At 55.1% G+C, this 19,968-nt stretch overlaps 5 protein-coding genes and 2 pseudogenes across 5 annotated transcripts; 4 read left to right on the top strand and 3 right to left on the bottom strand.

Moving 5' to 3' along the window:
• Positions 1 to 685: 685 nt before the first annotated feature.
• On the top strand, positions 686 to 3,485 carry SAPIO_CDS0165 (Mechanosensitive ion channel; the record flags this gene model as incomplete). The annotated part of the gene is made up of 2 exons (XM_016783014.1): positions 686 to 2,057; positions 2,119 to 3,485. 2 exons carry the CDS (start codon positions 686 to 688, stop codon positions 3,483 to 3,485), a joined length of 2,739 nt encoding a protein of 912 aa, XP_016646647.1.
• Positions 3,486 to 3,914: 429 nt separating this feature from the next.
• SAPIO_CDS0164 (uncharacterized protein) lies at positions 3,915 to 5,373 on the bottom strand (the record flags this gene model as incomplete). The annotated part of the gene is made up of 7 exons (XM_016783013.1): positions 3,915 to 3,941; positions 4,004 to 4,423; positions 4,568 to 4,693; positions 4,751 to 4,902; positions 5,054 to 5,094; positions 5,158 to 5,200; positions 5,310 to 5,373. 7 exons carry the CDS (start codon positions 5,371 to 5,373, stop codon positions 3,915 to 3,917), a joined length of 873 nt encoding a protein of 290 aa, XP_016646646.1.
• A 1,806-nt stretch (positions 5,374 to 7,179) lies between these two features.
• Positions 7,180 to 10,027, top strand: SAPIO_CDS0163 (Protein SEY1; the record flags this gene model as incomplete). Its single annotated transcript, XM_016783012.1, has 4 exons — positions 7,180 to 7,271; positions 7,379 to 7,837; positions 7,909 to 9,671; positions 9,741 to 10,027. The coding sequence occupies 4 exons, from the start codon at positions 7,180 to 7,182 to the stop codon at positions 10,025 to 10,027; spliced, it is 2,601 nt and encodes an 866-aa protein (XP_016646645.1).
• A 367-nt stretch (positions 10,028 to 10,394) lies between these two features.
• SAPIO_CDS0162 lies at positions 10,395 to 11,420 on the bottom strand (annotated as a pseudogene; the record flags this gene model as incomplete).
• Positions 11,421 to 12,717: 1,297 nt separating this feature from the next.
• Positions 12,718 to 14,918, top strand: SAPIO_CDS0161 (Cupin; the record flags this gene model as incomplete). The annotated part of the gene is made up of 4 exons (XM_016783011.1): positions 12,718 to 12,779; positions 12,854 to 13,038; positions 13,173 to 14,744; positions 14,818 to 14,918. The coding sequence occupies 4 exons, from the start codon at positions 12,718 to 12,720 to the stop codon at positions 14,916 to 14,918; spliced, it is 1,920 nt and encodes a 639-aa protein (XP_016646644.1).
• Positions 14,919 to 15,607: 689 nt separating this feature from the next.
• On the bottom strand, positions 15,608 to 18,845 carry SAPIO_CDS0160 (uncharacterized protein; the record flags this gene model as incomplete). Its single annotated transcript, XM_016783010.1, has 4 exons — positions 15,608 to 17,745; positions 17,810 to 18,043; positions 18,111 to 18,210; positions 18,690 to 18,845. The coding sequence occupies 4 exons, from the start codon at positions 18,843 to 18,845 to the stop codon at positions 15,608 to 15,610; spliced, it is 2,628 nt and encodes an 875-aa protein (XP_016646643.1).
• A 142-nt stretch (positions 18,846 to 18,987) lies between these two features.
• SAPIO_CDS0159 lies at positions 18,988 to 19,770 on the top strand (annotated as a pseudogene; the record flags this gene model as incomplete).
• Positions 19,771 to 19,968: the final 198 nt, after the last annotated feature.

Below are 19,968 nucleotides of genomic sequence, written 5' to 3'. Positions count from 1 at the left end.
TTCTTCCTCCACACTTCCACCCCACCCTTTTCATCTTTATTCTCCCCCTCCCCATAGTCTCTCTCTAAATGTCCCTTCCTTGATATTTGGGATCCCCTCGTTTGTGTTTTCTTCTTCTTTCTTTGTATCCTTTCTCCTCTCTTCTACGGCCCAGTCCGCGGCTTTACGTGTTTCCTGTCCTACTCTTTCAGTCACTCGTTCTCGAAACATTGATAACACGACCTTCACCCCCTCGACGGACGTACCGTCGCATGCTTCAAGACCCTGTGATACAAGAATCTGGTATTCTTTTCATCTCACCCCCTCCAATTCACCCGGAAACCTACCAAACCGCCCACGCATATACGATAAATCTGCTGCTATTGCTCCCGCACCCCCTTCACCCAAAAGTCTGTGACGACCCGACACTATAGGCGCACATCATTGCCCACCTTTCCGTTTACCGACCCGTTCCTTGTTCCTTTGCCGACCCCCCTTCCATTTCAGATCTTTCCGGAACGGAGTGCAGAGTGTGCCACCCCTTTAACTAAAGACGGGTTTCGCTACGAACCCCCCCCCCCCCCCCCCCCCCCCCCCAAAACAAACTACCCTTGCGATGCCAATAAATATGCCCAAGACCCTGTCCCCCAGGAATTCAGGTTTCGTCCCTCTAGGAACCACCAGATCCAGGTCCGACAGCATCAACATGCCCGACGACATTCCTCTTTCTACCGTCAAGAGCCGCGCCAGCTCCACGGGGGCGCGCAAGGCGACCCAACGGTCCGCCTCGCTCTCCGACTCCGGCGAGCTCGAGAAGAAGCGCAGCATCCTGAAGGGTGGCCGGAGGAAAGCCCCCGAGGGTCCTAGTAGGCAGGGGACCGGCGGCTCGGATGAGATGTCTCTGAATGCTATGGGCAGGCTCTACGCTAAGATCATCAACTTTGCCCCTCCTCTGCGATACCTGGTTTACATCGTCCCTGTCGGTCTGGCCCTCGCCGTGCCGCTGATCGTGCTCCCCTTGACCGATAACAAGGACTCCGTGCCCGTCGGCAACAAGACCGTCACCAATGCCGCTGGCGAGGAGACCACCACCCAGGGTCCTCCCCTCTTCAAGGTCTTCCTCTGGATCGAGATATCTTGGCTTACACTCTGGGCCGGCAAGCTGGTCGCATTCCTCCTGCCTGCTCTCTTCATGTTCTTCTGCGGTGTCGTGAGCTCCGGTACCCGAAAATATGCTACCGTGCTTCGAAACCTAGTCCTCCCCTTCTCCTTCTTCTTCTGGGCCTTGGCCTCGTTTGTCACCTTCCGCAGCCTTTTCCAACAAGCCAACAATGATGACATTGTCTGGGTTCGCAACTTTGGACGTGTCCTCGGCGCCTCCTTCGTCTCCTCCGCCGTCTACCTCGCTGAAAAAGCCATCGTCCAGCTCATCGGCATTTCGTATCATCAGCGCTCCTTCGCCAATCGCATCAAGGATTCCAAGCACGAGGTCCGCCTGCTCGGCATCCTTTACGATGCCTCGCGCTCCCTGTTCCCCATGTACTGCCCCGAGTTTGCTGAGGAGGATTACATCATCAACGATAGCATCGACCTGATCCTCCGCCAAAAGAAGGGATCTACCGCCCCCATGCGCATCATCGGTGACGTCGGTCGTCTGGGAGACAAGGTCACGTCCGTCTTTGGTAACATTGCGTCGGAGATTACCGGGAAGCAGGTCTTCAACCCCAACTCGGCACACTCCATCGTCGTTGAGGCGCTGGAGAAGGTGAAGTCGTCCGAGGCGCTCGGGAGGCGTATCTGGATGTCCTTTGCCGTCGAGGGCCAGGAGAGTCTCCTGTTGGACGACATTATCGAGGTGCTCGGCCCCGAGCATAGGGACCAGGCCGAGGATGCTTTTGCCGTTGTCGACGTTGATGAGAACGGCGATATCAGCCTCGAGGAGATGGTGCGCAAGGTTGTCGATATTGGAAAGGAGCGGAAGGCGATTAGCGAGGGTATGAAGGATATTGGCCAGGCCCTTCAGGTTTTCGACCAAGTACTTCTCTTTATCGTCTTGTTGATTGTCATTTTCATTTTCCGTAGGTTTGATTCCTTTCTTTCCTTCCTTTTCTGGCGTGTGTGCTAACCAGTGATCTACAGTTGCCTTCTTCCAGAGCAGCTTCATCACCACACTCGCCACAGCCGGAACCGCGCTCCTTTCTCTGTCCTTCGTCTTCGCCGTCACCACCCAGGAATTCCTCGGCTCCTGCATTTTCCTCTTCGTCAAACATCCCTACGACGTCGGCGATAGGGTCGATATCCAGGGTGCTGGAGAAAAGCTGACGCTTCAAGTCGAGAGGATTTCGCTTCTGTACACGGTCTTCGTCCGCATCGACAAGATGCAAGTCGTCCAGACACCCAACATCCAGCTCAACAACATGTGGATCGAGAACGTAACCCGAAGCAAGGCCATGAAGGAGTGCATCGACGTCAACATCTCGTACGACACGACCTTCGAGGACATCGAGCTCCTCCGCGCCGAGATGGAAAAGTTCGTGCGCCACCCGGACAACTCGAGGGACTTCCAGCCCGATTTCGGCATCGGCGTCGGCGGCGTCGGCGATCTGGACAAGCTCAACCTCAAGGTCGTCATCAAGCACAAGTCCAACTGGCACAACGACGGCGTCAGGGCTACGCGCCGGTCCAAGTTCATCTGCGCGCTTGCCAAGGCTCTCAAGAAGATTCCCATCTATGGACCTGGTGGCGGCAACGAGGTTCTCGGAAGCGTTGGCAACCCGTCGTACTCGGTTACCGTGAGTGACGAGCAAGCTGCCAACAATCGCAAGGAGGCCGAGGATAAGAAGGAGGCTAAACGCATGGTGCCTTCGGTAACCCCCGCCGCCGAGGACGCATCTACTGATGCCGCTGCATCAAAACAACAACACCCTCCTGCCGGTAGTCACGACGATTGGTTCAACCGAGAAGACAGCAAGACGCTACACTCTCACGATAACCACAACACGCGCACTTCGTTCGAGCACGGCGGTGACTCGCACGCGACCGGAGTCGACCACGTGAAGCGAGGCGAGAGTCACAGCAGCAACCGCGGCCTCCGGAAGGCCGGCGAAGGCCTATCTTCGGGATCTGTCTCGTCCAGAGCGGGCGGTCCCATGATGAGCATAAATACGAACTTGCAACCCGGTAGCGGCAGCGCCATGGCGCGGACGAGTTCCCGCCGGACGTACGACGAGGAGGCGCAGCTCGGTTCGCGGTCGCCGGCGTCGCCGCTTAATCCGGGCGGGTTCACGCAGTCGCCCGTGACGGGCGGTGCGAATACGGGTTACTCTGTCTATCCTATGGGTACTGTGCAGGAGGCTCAGCCGTACCAGGCTCAGACTGCTGGACAGCAGCAGCAGCAGCAACAGCAAGGGCGGCCGCTGGCTGGGGGATATCCGCAGCAGGGACAGCCACAGCAAGGACAAGGGCAGGGGCAGATGAGGCCGCCTTTCCCGGGTCCCCCGCGGTAAAAATGTGAAGGGGAACCTTGATTTCTTTTTTTTCCTATTTTAATGAAATACTACAACAATTAGACTGATGGCCCAAAGGGACCTCGAATGCATGGAATGAATCAGCAGAGGGAAAATATCAAAACACATGGAATGACAATTTTGCATATTTTTGTATGGGATATATTGGGAGTCCCCGGGCTACAACAAGATGGCTGGAAAGGCTGGTTGGTTATCCTGGGACTGTAATGAGGCTGGAGATGGGAATACTGCGGCATCAATGGGATCGAAGTTTGGGATGAGTGTAAAAAAAATTATACGAGGTCCATCTAAAGCCGTACTTAGACTTGGTTTTTATTCACAATTTTTTCTTCTTCTTCTGCTTCTATACTACGACAACGCAATTGTATGGCTTCCTCGGTTCAAGACGAACGTTTCGTCGCCTCGATCCTAGCTCACCCCATCTACTTCATCGTCCTAGCAGATTCAAAAGAAACATTCTATTTAACAAACTCCTCTTCCCTCCCCCTTTAACAAACATGCTCCAGCTCCTTCGGCGTAGCATCCCTGTCCCCAACCTCGGTCTTCAAAACCCTCCCAAAAAGCTCCAACAAGACCTCGAAGCAAACCTTTGTAATCTGGGGATCATACCTACCTTTGCTCAACTCATCCCTGATAAAGGCGTGCTGGGCCCAAGCGAACTCGTAGAAGCTGGTGACGAGCCCTGCCTCGCGGAATTTGGCGCGGATGAGGTCGCGGCCCTCGGGGGGCACGTGGGTGTCCTGGACGCCGAAGATGAGGGCGAATTCGGCGGAGCGGAGCTCGGGGAGGCGGTCGAGGGTGTGGTTGGAGGAGGGGATGGTGGCGGGGGAGGCGTTGCGGGCGGAGTGGGGGCCGAGGGAGCGGCAGTGGATGTCGGTGCCGAAGAAGGAGACTACGGCGGAGATGCGGGGGTCGAGCTGGATGGGGGAATTTTAGAAAATAGGATCTTTCTTTTTTTTTTTTTTTTTCTTCCCTCTCTCTCTCTTTTTCTTCTTTTTTTTTTTTTTTTCCAAATAATTTTAAGGTGAAATTTTGGGTTGGAAAGGGGGGAAAGGACTTACGGCTGCGCGGACGGCGAGGTGGCCGCCGAGACACATGCCGGTGGCGCCGATGCGGCCGTTGCAGTTCGGATGAGTGAGGAGGTAATCTACGGTCTTTTTGACATCTTCATCGTAGGATTCGAGAGTCTGGAAAACTGTTAGGAATGGTGGTATTAATGATTGGAGGGGTGCTTGGGGATTGACCTTTGTGATCTTCCACTCGTTACCCTGGTCCGTTCCGGGCCCGTCATAGGGAAGGGGGTCCGGGCCGGTAAAGTCATGGTAGGAGCTTGGGGCGGCGACGATGTATCCGTAGCCGGCGATGAGGCGGGCGAATCGGGCGACGGGGCCGGAGACTAGATTGTTACGGGATTGTAAGCTCACTGGTCTGGTTACGATGCGGGGGGGGGTAAGCTTGGCCCCCAGTTGAAGCTTGGCTGCCCCAGTCTTGGTGATGAGGGGTAAAATAGGGAACCCCGCTTTCCTTAGGTTCTAGAGCCCTCTCACCTTGGTAGATTTCACTGAAGAGGAGGACGCCTGGGAATTTACTGCGAGATAATCAGAATTAAGACAGTTAAAGGAATTTGATTGATGTCAATTGGTATTCTTACGCGTTGGGATACTGGGGCACCGTCGGGGTGAAGACGAAGATCCCTGGTCGAGGAGGTTAGTGGTGGGGCAAGGGAGAGCTTGAGAAGAGCTCGAGCTGGAGCTGCTTGAGGGGAAGATCCGGAGTCGGAGGCAGGTTATTAGAGAGGCTTACGCATGGAAGTCTCCTTGCCATTTGCGACGGTGGTGACGTCGACGTGGGTTTCGGTGAAGAGCATTTTGGGCAGGCTGGTATTATATTTGGTTTAACTGGGGGAAGTTGCACAAGTTGATGGGGAAAAGTCGATGTATGGTCAAGCAAGGCAAGAGGAGAAGAAGAAATAGGTGATTGGAAGTGGGTTTGCAGTTGGCGATGGGGAAAGGTGCCCTTTTTAAGTGTTTCTAGCTAGAACTTTGAGTCTACGAGTCTAGACTCTCCCAGACAACTTGGATCCAACGTTGAACCGGATCGTCTGGCCGGGGCCGTCATCGCTTGGGCCCTTTTGGGGCCCTTTTGATAATTCATTCGGGAGGACCACTCGGTGCAAGTGGTTCGATTCGTTCAAAGTTACGTTCTTGGAGTCTTGCATTTGTGCGAAATCGCCGAGTTTACATAATAAGTCTTGCTCGCTTGATTGATCTCCGGCTTGGTTCTAGAGAGGAAAAAGGGTCTGGACCTCTGTCGGCACTTGCGCTTTGTCTCGACTTGGCAACGGCATCGATGTATTGGGACGGGCTGGGTCAAAGTGAAGTCTCGGCGGAGCTATCTGGTGCCGAAACCAATCCTGTTTACCTCACGAAAGAGTTTCAACGTGAGTGGAGAATAAGGAAACCGAGAAGTACAAGTCTAGGTCGGGTCAGAACATAGAGAAAAAAGGAGATAGGTCTATTGCTGCGAGCTCCTAGACCCTACTCATCGACGTCAAGATGACCGTGCTGCTTTGTGCAACGTGAGCCCGAAGACGAAGAGCATCAATCCCGGTAGGAGATTCTCCAAGTCCGATCTGCGGTACATGATCTCCGCGCCTGCATCTTCCCGCGGGCTGCGCCATGGCTAAACTATTTTCCCTCAATGGAGCGCTCTGGCTGGGACGGGCAGCTTTGCCGTGGCCTGGAATCTAGAACGGGCCATTTTGCGATGGTCGGGCAGAGGGTCTGAAGCGGTTCGTTGAGGGGTTACGTGAATGGCAGGTATTTGAAGGGACACTGACAAAGAAAGAATTATGACGGAGCTTCTCTCACTTGTAAGAGCTCCTCGGTTCTTCCCACTTATGGTGCGAAGTAAGTCTTCAAGGATTTACGTCGAGGGTTGCAGATCGACGTGCGGAACCAGGACTTCAAGCTCCATGATGGTAACTCGGCTGAATTGGCTGGACCCATAGCTACAGCGTAGAGAGCGAACGCGTAGGAGGATGTGTGAAAGGACATAGCTCCCCAAGCAATGTTGGCCCGACTTCTTAATCTCCCAGTGTTGAGGGTTCTGGCACTCGCTTCTCTTTTCTCAAAAGGACAATGCCCAAATTGCTCGATTGTGTGGGTTACCTAAGATTTTGCTGACATAATCACCAACAACTTTAAACTCAAAATTCAGATGAAGGTGCATTTTTGGCCTCATGGCCCGAGGACCGCTGACGGGTTAGTACAGTTGGCAGCTCGAGGTGTCAGTGGTCCAGGTCCCAACAGACCGCACTGCTCGGCACTAATATCAATTCCAGCACACCTTCGTACAATTGTACTATTAACAGACACACAGCACAAGCCTGAATTCAACGTTGCCGAAATCTTGCGTTTTGATCACAAGGCAATCTGGTCACATTCGACCAACTCGTCGTCCCGACAATTCCTCATGCCAACGCGACCAAACCTACAACTTGGACAACGGCCCAACTCCTTCTCTTAATCCTAATAATCCCACCCAGCATAGCAAGTTCCATCTGATTTATTTATCTTCATCTTTTCCTATGACTCTATAGACTATACCACCTGTTTTCCCTTCTCTTCTCCCCCCTAACCCTTATTCCCTCTACTCGCATTCCTCAACAACCATGAACGGCCATCTTTCCGCCATTGGCGAAGGGCCAAGCGCCGAAAAGTACGAGCATGGAATCCAAGTCATAGACGAAGACAAGACCTTCAAGTATGTGTGAAGCATCCCCCAACCCCTCCCTTGCCGCGCTTGTCACGAGAGCAGTATAGTCGTAAAAGAAAACAGACGTAGTAACGTGGCGACTACTTTGCTTGCAGCTCCAACTTGATATCCTACCTCCGCCAGACCAATGTTGCCGATGCTGGATTCAACTACCACCTCATTTCCGTCTTCGGATCGCAATCGACCGGCAAGTCGACCCTTCTCAACAACCTCTTCGGCACCCAGTTCTCCGTAATGTCCGAGTCCGAGAGGCGGCAGACCACCAAGGGCATATGGCTTGCGAAGAACAAGAGGGAGACTGGCGGGACCGGCGACGCCAAAGTCAAGATGGCCGATAACATTCTGGTTATGGACGTCGAGGGTACCGACGGTCGCGAGCGTGGCGAGGACCAGGATTTTGAGCGGAAGAGTGCCTTGTTTGCTCTTGCGACGAGCGAGGTCCTCATTGTGAATATCTGGGAACACCAGGTCGGCTTGTACCAGGGCGCAAATATGGGGTTGCTCAAGACTGTGTTTGAGGTGAATCTCCAGCTCTTCCTCAAGGACAACAAGCAGTATGTTCCCCCCCAATGACCTGTTTTATTCGCGTTGCGCGACGATGTCTCGCTGACGTGATCGGTCCTAGATCTAATCCCCGATCACTACTCTTCTTCGTCATTCGCGACCATATCGGCACTACCCCCCTCGCCAATCTTCGCAACACCTTGATTCAGGATTTGACCAAGATCTGGTCCTCCATCTCCAAGCCTCAAGGTCTCGAGACCTCGCGCATCGAGGATTACTTCGATTTCGCCTTCGCCGCTCTCCCCCACAAGGTCCTCCAGGCCGAGAAATTCGACTCCGAGGTCAACAACCTCGGTGCGCGCTTCACCGCCGGCACCCGGTCCGCAAAGCAAGGGTCGCATGGGGACCACGAGCTCGAGGGCGGTGTTTTCCTCCCCGAGTACCACAGGCGCATCCCCGCCGATGGTTTTTCCAAGTACGCCGAGGGTGTCTGGGACCTGATCGTGGACAACAAGGATCTCGACTTGCCAACCCAGCAAGAGCTTCTTGCCCAGTTCCGATGCGACGAGATTTCCCGGGAAGTGCTCGTCGCTTTTGATGATACCATTACCCCGTTGGAGGAGCAACAGGCCGACGGCGTCAGGGCTGGAAAGCCAGTGGTGCTGGATGACCTTGGCGAGACGGGCAGGTCGGCTCGCCGACGATGCGTTGAGAATTTCGAGGTGCAAGCTGGTCGGTATCACAAGGGAGTCTACACGCGGAAACGAGCAGAACTCGAGGCCAAGATTGACACGAGGCTCAAGGCGCTTTACCTCGGCCAGCTGACGAGCTGCCACAAGTCCGGCGTTGCCTCGTTCACCGAGTCCGTGTCTAACAAGGTGAAAGCCGGTCAGAAGGCAGGCGGAAGCTACGATTTCGCCGACATCGTCTCCCAGGAGAAGGAGAGGGTTCTCGAGATCTTCAGGGACGAGGCGAAGGGTTTGGCGATCGAGGGCCTGTCCTGGACAAACTTCAAGCCGCAATACCTCATCTTCGAGAGGGAGCTCGACGAAGTAAGCAGCAAGCTTCGAAAGGAAGAACTCCGCCGCCTCGCCACGCGCGTCGAGCGCTGGGTCAAGTCCCGCCTCGGCGACTCGATCGGGCTCGAATTCAGCAAGCTCGGCTCCGGTAGGTCCGGGTCCAGCGTCATCCCCGAGGAGGCCTCCACCCCCATCGAGAAGCCGACGGCCGAGAAGGATCTCTGGGACAGGATATGGAGCGTGTTCACCGACATCGTCAGCGAGGCCGAGACGCGCTTCACCGACCGCGCGCGCAGCTTCGAGGCCAGCGTCGACGAGGTCGAGGTGGGGCTCTGGCGCCTGCGTCGCAAGAGCTGGGTCGCGCTGCGGGAGAAGATCGACGACGAGGTCATGGAGGGGAACATCCTCCTCAAGCTGCGCGAGAACTTCGAGGACAAGTTCCGCTACGACGACGCGGGCGTCCCGCGGATCTGGCGCCCCACCGACGACATCGAGGGCGTGTACACCAAGGCGAGGGAGTCGACCCTCGCGCTCGTACCGCTGCTCGCGAGGTTCCGTCTCGCTGAGACATATGCGCCGCCGGATCTGCCGCGCTGGATAGGGCCCCAGCCGCGCGGTGTCGAGGCTGGTGATGAGGAGGACCTCGCTCCTATTGGTGGCGTTGATGAGGATGAGGGCAAGAGCCTTGAGGAGGAGATGACGATCCTGAGCGAGAGTAAACGTCAGGATCTTGTTATAAGGTTCAAGAAGACGGCGGACGGGGTTTATGTTGAGGCGAAGAGGGGAGCTATTGGTGGTGTGGCGCAGGTGCCTTGGTACTTCTATGTGTTGCTGCTTGCGCTTGGGTGGAATGAAATATTCATGGGTACGTTTCTATTTCTCTTCTCACAACCATGCGTCTTCTCTCCTGATGCTAACAAAGTGATTTTTACAGTCCTCCGCAACCCCTTCCTATTCCTCCTCATCATCATCATCGCCGGCGGAACCTACATCGCCTACACCCTCAACCTTCTCGGCCCCATGCTGCAAATGGCCAACGCCGCCGCCAACCAGGGCGTCGAGCTCGGCAAGCAGCGACTGAGGGAATTCCTCGTCAACTCGGACACGGCGAGGCAGGCGCTCGCGATGCCGGCGCGGGAGGACAGCGCGGATGGGATTAGCCTGGATACGCTGGATAGTCGGGGGAAGAGGCGGACGAGGACGGACGATGATGATATTTAAAAATGCGGGTTTTGCTTTGCCTTTTTTTGCTTGGAGCTCGGATTTGGGCTTGTAATGATGAGATGGGTATAGAATGTTTTTCTTTTCGTTCTGGTCGAGATTAAGCTTTTGCTGTTGTTGCTGTATTACAACCTGTTTTTGCTTTTCTTTTCCTCTTCTTTTTGCTTCGAATAGGATATACATTTTGACGGTTGGCTCTATGAGAGGGATCCCCCTATGAAACTTGAGAGTGAATATCCATTGACTCCTTATTCGTCATCTAATAATTCCAACTAGAAAACAAAACGCCGAGTCCCCGTAACCATTAATAGTGTATAATCCACAAGAGTTCATAACCCCATATATATAAAAGTCCCACCATTTCTCCTCAAAACGCCTCAAGACCAGCCGGAGTCCCGTACCAAGTCCCCAACTCATTCCCATCCCCCGCCGCAGCACCAAAATAATCCGTCACCCTCGCCGTCTCACCATCATCATCCGCAGGCCAATCGACCTTGACTCCTGTATTCCCCTCGAGCATATCCTTCGCCGTGCCCCAGCTCTGTCTACACTCGGGGCCCCAGCCGAACACGGGGTGCATGTTACCCCTCAGCCACGAGACGCACCTCGCGTCGGAGGGATACCCCGAGCCCCAGGCCATGGCACCATCTCCCTCTTCATCGTTTGCTTCGTTCCCCCGGTGGAGCGCCTCGTATAGAACCTCGAGCGCAACATCGCGCGTCACCTTTGCACAAACCGACGCAGCGCTGACACAAGGATACAGACTATCCGCCTTCTTCGCAACTGTAATCTTGACCGTCGGGAAAAACCTCTGCAGCTTGGCCTGATAACTCGCCGGCGGCCCAATCGTATCGACATAAATCTCCTTCACATTAACACCCTTCGCAATAACGCCCTTGATAAGCTCCACGGTGGCGTCCATAGCCTGCGCGTTAAGGTTATGCGCCGGCCCCGCGCGGAGCATGTTGGCCGATATGTCGCGCGCCGAGAGGGCTTTCGTGGCCCAGCCGCAGGAGGCGTAGAGGTCCGAGGAAGAGGTGCAGAGGGTGCGCATGAGGGAGGTGCGGGTGGCCGGGGTGAGGACTTTGGAGTCGTCGAAGTGGTGGGTTTCGCGGAGGAGCGGGGTGGAGAGGGGTTTGGGGAGGTAGAAGACTGCGTAGACCATGGGGCCGAGGACGGGGCCGCGGCCGGCTTCGTCGACGCCGAGGATGAATTCTTCTTGGTCTTGGGTGGGGATTGGAGTGGATGGGGAGGAGGGGGAGGAGAGGATTGGGGGGAGGGGGGAGTAGTGGGTGAAGGTTGCGCCGGAGAGGAGGGCGGTGCGGTGGATTGAGGGGGGGATGAAGGGGCCTTCGGGGGTGGATTCGGTTGGGGAGGGTTGTGAGTCCGGCATTGTGAAGGTTGAGCTGAGTGAAGGGTTTAGAGCCAAGAGGTTTCGGTGAACTTGGGAGAAGCTTCGAGGGAGAGATGCGATAATGGGATTGTCTTAGTGGCTGGCGGCAGAGTCTGTACGAGCAATTGATGTTGGGTTTCTCGCAGATTCGTCGTCGATTTAGTCCGCAATGCCTTTCTGATCGACTCGGTGTGCCTTCGGTTCTTTCGCTGATTGATTCTGGGGACAAAAGTTCGGAGGTTCGGTGATGTGGTCGAATGTTCATGAGAGAAAATGGACCCCTCGACGCGTCAAAACGAGGAAGTCGTTAGTGCTGGACGCGTTATCCAGAGAAGGAAATCAGCTCTCCTCGCTGCCCTCTCGCTCTCCACTGGCAGCTGGCTGGCGGGCTGAGCGGGGCTCATTGAGTGTCAGACCGTTGGGCCTGGCAGATCTGTCCATGTCCATCAAATCCATTATTGCCTGTGTACTGAGGTACTGAGGTACCCAAGCCCGCGCGGACGAGGGTCCTGAAAGTGTCCTTGTACTTGGCTGACCAGGCCCCACGGTATTCCTAGATGCCCTCGGGCAAGCTCCGAGTTTCTGGTCCTGTCTTTGCATCATACCAATCCGTCGATGTCGCTATCTTGGCGGTATTACTTCTCCATCACCGATCGATCTCAAAGTCTCTTTCTCTCCGAAGAACTTCCTGAACGACGACAACTAGGATAATACCTCGATGCGCCCAGCCTGATCCAGGAGCAGCGCTGTACCTTCGTACTTGGACTTCCAACGTGCTGCCTCGAACGTTGCCAGCCTCCATGTCCATCCGTGTCTATGTATCCTAAAAGGCAGTTGCACCTTAGCAAGGCACTAACCACAAACATCCACATCAATTCAAACCCGCCAAACACGCACCACACGCCAACACGACGCCATTCCCTCAATTGTTTCCCTCTCTCATCGTCACCATCACCTATCGCCCGCCACTGCACCGTTGGGTAGCTCCCTCTCCCCACGTAAATTGACATTCCACAAGAGCTTGGGGGGAAAACATCACGCCAAAGGAGGGAAAAAAAAAAGAGAAAATAAAAACAATTCTCTCACAAACCCCTCTCTTCCTAATTTGTCCTCTTTCCCCATTTATTTTCGCGCTTTCAGGTGCTTTTTTTTCAATCCTCCCAACGCCTCGAACGTTCGCGCCTTGTTTCGTTTCCTCTTGGGCGGATAAAATTCCCGGAAACGCCAGCTCTTTCGCTCTATCCGCCATCACAACAAGCGCCTGCGCGAACACTGTCAGAGCAAACCACGCAACACGATGGCGCCCCGAGGTGCCAGCAAGGTGCCGGGTCGCATCTACGAGCTCGGAGAGCAGGGCCGGTACGTTTTATTATTTGTTATTGATTCCGTTTGCTCCTCACTGCGTCCCTCAATGGAGTCGACAAACGAAGTAGGCAAAAGGACGTGAATGGTATTGATGCGTTCGACGACAGGAAAACCGGTGTAACATTACCTGACACGGGCACCCTCGACGAACATGGCATGCAACCGCTCGACGGCCTCTTTTCATCGCCGAGAAAAGTCGCGGCGACGCCTAGCGGAAGTGATCAGACGGGGGAGCAGGATATGGATTTAGACAGTGAGTATTCGAAACGGGATTCCCAGGAAAACAGCTCAAGGCGCGCCCGATCTGTTGCCCATCATGCGTCTTCTCCCTTGACGCGCTCTATTTTTCTTTCTGCCGTCTCTAACCTAGCCGCCTCACCTTCACAGCTTCCGGACCCGGTCCTTCTACTATCCTCGCCGCGCAAAAATCCACAAGGCTGCCCATCCCTCGAGGCAAATCGCCCGCCAAGACTAACCTCCAATCCCCCGCCCTAAAAAACCCCCATCTCGGCCCAGTTTCCTCCCCCAGCCGCGGCTCCATAGTGCGATCGAACGATACTAACGACTCTGACGACCATACTGTCACGAGGCGGCTGGACCTTAGGAGAGGTCAGGTGAATGGGACGACGCGTGCGAAGAAGACGAACGGGACGCGTAGAACGTCGGGCCGTCTCTCCAGCGATAACCGCGATGAGGATGACGCCATTCTTCAAGGGTCTACCGCCGATGACTCGCTCCAACTCGTCCACGACTCACCCTTAGGAAACAGCATTCATGACGACACGGTAGCACAGCCTGCGGAGGAAGAGTCGGCGGAGGAAGAAGTACGGCCGAAGCCTGGAAGGCGAGGTCGGCCCAAAACTGCTAAGGCATCGAAACCAGTGCCAATAGCGGAGGAAGACCCGCCCGCGCCGCCTACGGATGACCCAGGTAACGACGACAACGACGATGACGACGACGACGACGAAGATGTCGTCGTGTCCCGCCCCGGCCGGAAACCGGGGAGACCTCCTAAGAAAGTCGCACCGAACACGTCGAAGCGTCGAACGAGGGCGTCACCTGATGGCGATGAAGAAGGGGAGGAGGCGGAGGAGGATGAGGGCCCCCGAGATCGAAGTAAGAAGAGGCAAAAGACGAGCAGTACCGCCCAACCCAAGCCGGCCGCCGCCCCAGCCATCGCCCCGACGAAGCGCAGGGGTCGTAAACCCAAGTCGCAGGCGCAAGCGCGAAATCCTCCCGAGGACACATCAATATTAGAAGTCCAGCGCGGGCCTCCGCTACCCAAGGCGCGGGGTCTCGTCTCCATCCGCCGCGACGCGAATAGTATCGTGCAAACGCGCTCGGGCCGACATTCCTACAAGCCTCTAGAGTTCTGGAAGGGCGAGCACGTCACGTACGACAACGAAGAAGTCCAAGACGACACGTACCGAAACCGCCGCATGGTTCTGCCGAGCATAAAGGAGGTGATTCGCGTAGAAGACGACGAGGAGGACACGAGGAGGGCTCGAAAGAAGCACACCCGAGGACGAAAACCAACAGGCAAGCGACGCGCAGCGGCCCAAGAGGAAGGACAAGAAGAAGACGAGCAAGAAGAACCCGAGGAGTGGGAGCGAGACCCCGGCGTCATCTCAGGCGACGTGGTCTTATGGGAACCCCAGCACGAGCTCTACCCGCCCAGTAACGACGCGCACGTAGAGGTCGTCGAGGACCAGCTGGCCGTCTCCTCGGACGCCATCCTCACGAGAGACATCCACGACGCATCGTTCCGCTTCGCCAAGACGCTCAACATGTCGTTCATGGGGTCCGGCATCGTCGATTTGCCGCCCGGCGCGGAGAAGAAGCCCAAGAATTCGCGGAAGATGCAGATGGTTTTCTTTGTGTTTTACGGGAAAGTGTTGGTTACTGTGAATGAGACGGAGTTTCGGATTAGTGCTGGTGGGCAGTGGTTTGTCCCTCGAGGTATGTTCGCGCAATGGCCCTCTTTTGCTACGATACAATTTTTATTGGCATCGAAAACTAACTCCTTCGATAGGAAACTACTACAGCATCAAGAATGACTATGATCGGCCGGCGCGGATCTTCTTCGCCCAGGCCTGCGAAGTCTTTACTCCCCCGCCGGAGGAGGACCAGTAAAGAGTTCTTGTTTCTTTTAACCCCCTGAGCGGCATAACACTTTGTTTATTTTATTTCCTTTACTGTCTCGTACTGTTGAAGCTACATACGAATACCTATTTGTTTAGTCTTTACTTTCTTGGAAGGAAAAGCAAAACAACCCGTCTACGAGGTGGAAGGAAGTCCACCGGGTTTGGGGGTGGTGGAGGCTTGTCGATGCTTGCTGAACATGGGAAAAAAGAAAAGATGGAGGCGTATAAGGCGTTTCGGAACTTTGTATTTTCTTTCTCTTTGGGGGGGCAAAAGGGAGGGATTTCTCTTTTTATTTTTTATTTTTTTTTATTTATAATTTTCGTCCTGTATCCTCGTTATGAGTAGTGGTTTGAGCTGCGTGGTTTCTCTTTTCTCTCTTCTTTCGAGGTGTAATGTGTGGGATGGGAGGTTGTGATGAGGGAATGAGTATTATAGTTGCTGGAGTTGAATTGAAGCGCTTCGCTTGGTTTCCGGGACCAGGATCTCCAAGGCCAGCGAAGAGGTTTGCAGGCAAAAAGTTGGTATAAGTCTATCTTTCAATTCCTACAGAGTGATGAGTAGAGGTGTTCATCGACACACTCCTCTGTCCATTCCCTCCCAGGGTAATACTATACACATGATACACATGCTCTTCTTCTCCTCCCTCGTCAATCCACTCCCACTCTCTGGTTTTCTCTTCAGAACCACTTCCTCCACCAGCTCTTCTGCTTGCTCTCCTCACCCCCACTAACCCCAACCCTCTTCAACCTCCCCATCTCCCCCTCAAACTCCACAATCCTCCTCTGACTCTCCGCCAAATTCCCCACCAAGTACCTCACCCTCTCACCCGCCTCAGCAGCCACCTTAGGCGGCAACCCCGCCAACACAGCCAACTCCTTCTCGGCGGCCTCAATCTTGGCCTTCTCGGCCTTGGCGAGCGTCGAAAGCACGGAGCGATCCATGCGCGCGCGGAGCGCCGCGTCGCGGGCGAGCAGCTTGAAGGCGGCGCGGTAGGTGGCTTTCCCGGCTTCTATGGAGACGGGGAACCCGCGGCGGGATTTGAGCGAGACGAGGTCGGTGGCTACGAGGCCGTCGAGCGATTTACGCGGGGAGGTGGACGAGGCGGAGAAGGGGGCGCTGAGGAGGGCTTCGTCGTAGGTGATGGATTTACGTTCGGCGATAGTTTTGATGAGCCACCAGGCTTGTTCGACGGTCCAGGGGTTCTGGTCGTCAACTGAGGAGGGGGTGTCGCGGGTGATGTAGTTCTTTACGATTTCGGAGGCGGAGAGGTTGACGATTTCGTCGACAGCTTGGTTGGGGTTTTGGCCGCTCTTGAGGCGGGTCGCGAAGAGTTCGAGGTCATCGAGGCGGCCGCCGATGACTTCGAGGCTGGCTGCTAGCTCGACGGGGTCGGGCTTAGGGATCTTCTTAGCGGCGTCGTCTTTTCCATTCTCAGGTCTCTTTGCTCCTTCGCGTTCTTCTTCTTCCTCGAGGCGCGTGAGGATGTACTTTCTGGCAACTTCGGGAGGCAAATCGCCGAGGACAACGTGGCGGAAGGTTCGGTCGGGGAGAACTCGGGAAAGTACCTTGGCGAAGGACACATCGCTGGTGAGAAAGATGACGTGGGCGATGTTGTTCTGGACGAGCGTGGCGGCGAATTCAGCCACCTTGTCGTAGATGACGTTGCTTCGCGACTTGTTCTCTTCGCTGGTGTAGAGGAAGTTGTCGACAACAACAACAGTCCGGTCCTGGGGGTGAGACTGTAGGAATGCTTCTTCCGTTTCGGTGTCCTTGTCGGGTCGGCTGGAGAGCGAGACCTCCTTAAGAGCGCTAGCGGTGGTATGGAAGATCTTGGCAAGTTGAGCCTCGAACGTCTCTGAGAATCCGGCCTTGACTCCCGTAGTGCTCTGCACGGCGAGGTCGATCATGCTGCTGATGCTGTTGGCCCAGGAGAAGATGGGACGGTATCCGACGGCGGCTGCTAACTTTCGAATAACGCCTGTCTCTCCGTTTGCTTCGCTGATGGCCTTGCAGTCAACATTCAGGACGTATTTCCGCTCTTTCAGGGCCTGCTCGACGAGTTCGTATCGCCCGGATCCCTTGGAGCCCTGGACGACGATAAAAGTGCCCGAGGGATCAGCCAGACCGGAAGAAATGTCCTCGATGAGGCCTTGTCGTTGGTTCCAAAAGGCGGAGAGGCTCAGCTTCTTGTCCTTCTTTCGGCTACTGCTCCAGAGCCTGTCCGTCTTAGATTTGATCCACCCGATAAACTTGTTGGCCGTAACAGATGTCTTATGCTTAACATAGGACTTGACAAAGAACTTGCGGATCGGATCGAAGATGACTACGGACAGGGCCGCAAGCATCGCAGCTATGAGGGGAATGACCAGTTTTGGGTGCGACGTAATCCAATTCCAGATGCTATGCGGCTTGGTCTTTTTCTCGTACGAGATTCGAAGCCGGGTTCCCTCCTTACCGCCGCCAAGCGCCTCACCGACGACGAAACCATGCATACAATTCCTCGCCATGATGGCATCACGCACGAGGATAAAGTCGACGTACGCGAAGCGAGGAACTACCTTGGAGTCTGCGGGCTGCGAGGTGATCTCGGCGATCTTTCCGTATTGTCTAAAGAGGCTGTACAGCGTTTCCTGGTAGAGCTCGACGGCGTTTTCGCCGGGCTCTCGCGGGACGAATTCGACCCTGATCCGATTCTTGGGGAACCGGTTGAGGTCTTCGAGCCAGGGGATACCACGGACGATACCAGCGGTTACTCTTGCGAACGGGTTGAACCATGGTTTCAGGGCCTTTTCTTCGAGGACCTGGGAGAGCTTGGCTGTTTATCATCTCAGCGTCATTGCTTACTTAGAAAGGGCTCTCTAGAAATGCATCGTTCTTACCTTCGATTTCACTGAGAGGGACATCTTCGTTATAGGCAAACTTAACAAAAGCGCCACCATCCTTGACACGAGGCACAATTTCGGTAATCTTCAAAGGCAAATCGGCCGTCGCGCGCTGAATAGTGTTGACGGGGTCGTTCAAGCCAAACCGCGCAGATTCGAACGATCTGATAAACTGGGTGTCATTGCGCCAAGGCCCGCGGAGGACGTAGCTAAGCTTGAGCGGGAACAAGTCTAGGCAAAAGTGAGCTCGGGCATCAAAAATACCAACACCTCCCCGATTCACCTTAGCTCTGCTTACTATCGAAAAAAGCAAGGGATTCGGCCTTGCTTTTGGCAATGTGCCCGCGGTCCTTTTCCTGGGGAATGGTCCCCTCTTCTTTATCGGTCGCGGCGGAGCTCTGCCATCGCGTAGTTCCCGCACATGTCCTCGGAACCTGTCGATATAGAGGTAGCTGCCGCGGGAATGGCAATGGCATCACAGGCTGCCGAAGTGGCCGAAGCAGCGGGGTGTAGCCCAAGCTCCTCGACATCTTGTCTGCAGGAACAAGGCTCAGGTTCCGTGGGTTGCTTTAAACCATTCTCATTTGCAAGGGGAAAAAATGTTTTAAAGAATGAAAGGGAAAGAGGAGATCTGAAGAAGACGAAGAAGATCTTGGACGGGAGCTTCTCGCAACCTCAATCTCGCGTGAGCACTGAGCAGGCGACTTTTGGCAATGGCGAAAAAAAGGATGAGGTCATAGAGCCAAGCCCATTTTGGACTTTTGACGTCGGGTAACGCGATCAGAAGCTCGGAACAATGGGACATGCCTGATCTGCCCCGCGTTCGCCAGCTGTCAATAGCAATTCGACACTGGCATCTCAGCTCTGCCCAACTCACGTGCCCAGAACCTTCCCTCGTCCCGATCTCGATGTCCGTTTGGATGTCAATCAGGTCGTTTTCATGCAGCATGTCACGTCCAATGATCCAACCAAGATCCTCGCATTTGAACTGCGCTCCCTCCGGACGACCGTCTACCCCTCTCCATCCACCCATTACGGACTGACCTCCTCACCTGTTCCTACCAATTCTACCTCAAAGGCTTCAATTGTTCATTCAAACGTCCTTATACCCGCCGATCTAAACTTAAGTGTTCATCTCCATCACCAAATTTTTGAATCGCGAACTACAAGTCACCATGGGCTGGCTCTGGGCATCTTCCTCCCCCCCGGCCACTCCGCCCACGCGACCGGCCCCCGAACAATCGCCTCCTCCCCCTCCGCCCCCCAAACCCACCGAATCCGACGCCGACTCCGAACTCACCAGATTCCTCGCCGAGATCCAAGCCGACCTCTCCAAAACCTCTACGCCAGCGGCCCCAAAGCCCTCTCTCTCCCCACCACAACCAACATCTTCCCCTCCCTCCTCCTCCTCCTCCTCCTCTCCCATCGCCTCGACAATCTCCTCCACCATAGCAACCTACCTCCCCTTCCTCTCCCGCTCCTCCGAACCCTCCACCCCCCCAAAACCCCTCCCAACCTCCACATCCCCCAATCCCACGCCCGCCTCCGAAGCCCTCGCCCACTCCCTCCGACCGACAGACATGTCCTGCCGCGCCGCCTTCGACCAAGCCTACGCCTGCCAATCCATCGGCGGCCAATGGAACGCCATCTACCGCCAGGGCTCCGTGCGTTCCTGCTCCCACCTCTGGGACGACTTCTGGTTCTGCATGCGCGCCAAGGGCTACCACGGCGCTGTCAAGGAGGACATGGTTCGCGAGCACTACAAGCGCAAGGAGTTGGAGAAGTATGGCGGGAAGCCCAATAGCGAGGACATTTGGGTTAGTAGGGATGAGAAGGTTAGGCCTGGGGAGGCGTTTAGGGAGCCGTTTGTGCCGGATGATATGTCGGATGAGGAGTGGCAGTTGATGGAGATTGAGAGGAGGAAGGAGATACGGCGGGAGTTGGGGTTGGAGAAATAGAGGACGACAGTCTTCTTGGCACGAAAACTTATATGACAGTATACCAAAAACAGATAGCAAGACACTCATTCGCTCTTTTGTTCATGCCAAGTCCAACCATATAACTTTGTAGAACTTGAGCCGTGACAAAGTGTCCGGTCTACGCAGCAATTATAGATCACAAACATCATAAACATCTCACAGATGGGTTATGGCTTT

Source organism: Scedosporium apiospermum (genome assembly GCF_000732125.1).
Source record: "Scedosporium apiospermum strain IHEM 14462 chromosome Unknown SEQ_SAPIO_0011, whole genome shotgun sequence".
In the NCBI taxonomy this organism is placed as follows: domain Eukaryota; kingdom Fungi; phylum Ascomycota; class Sordariomycetes; order Microascales; family Microascaceae; genus Scedosporium; species Scedosporium apiospermum.
This window is presented reverse-complemented; position numbering and strand designations above follow the sequence as displayed.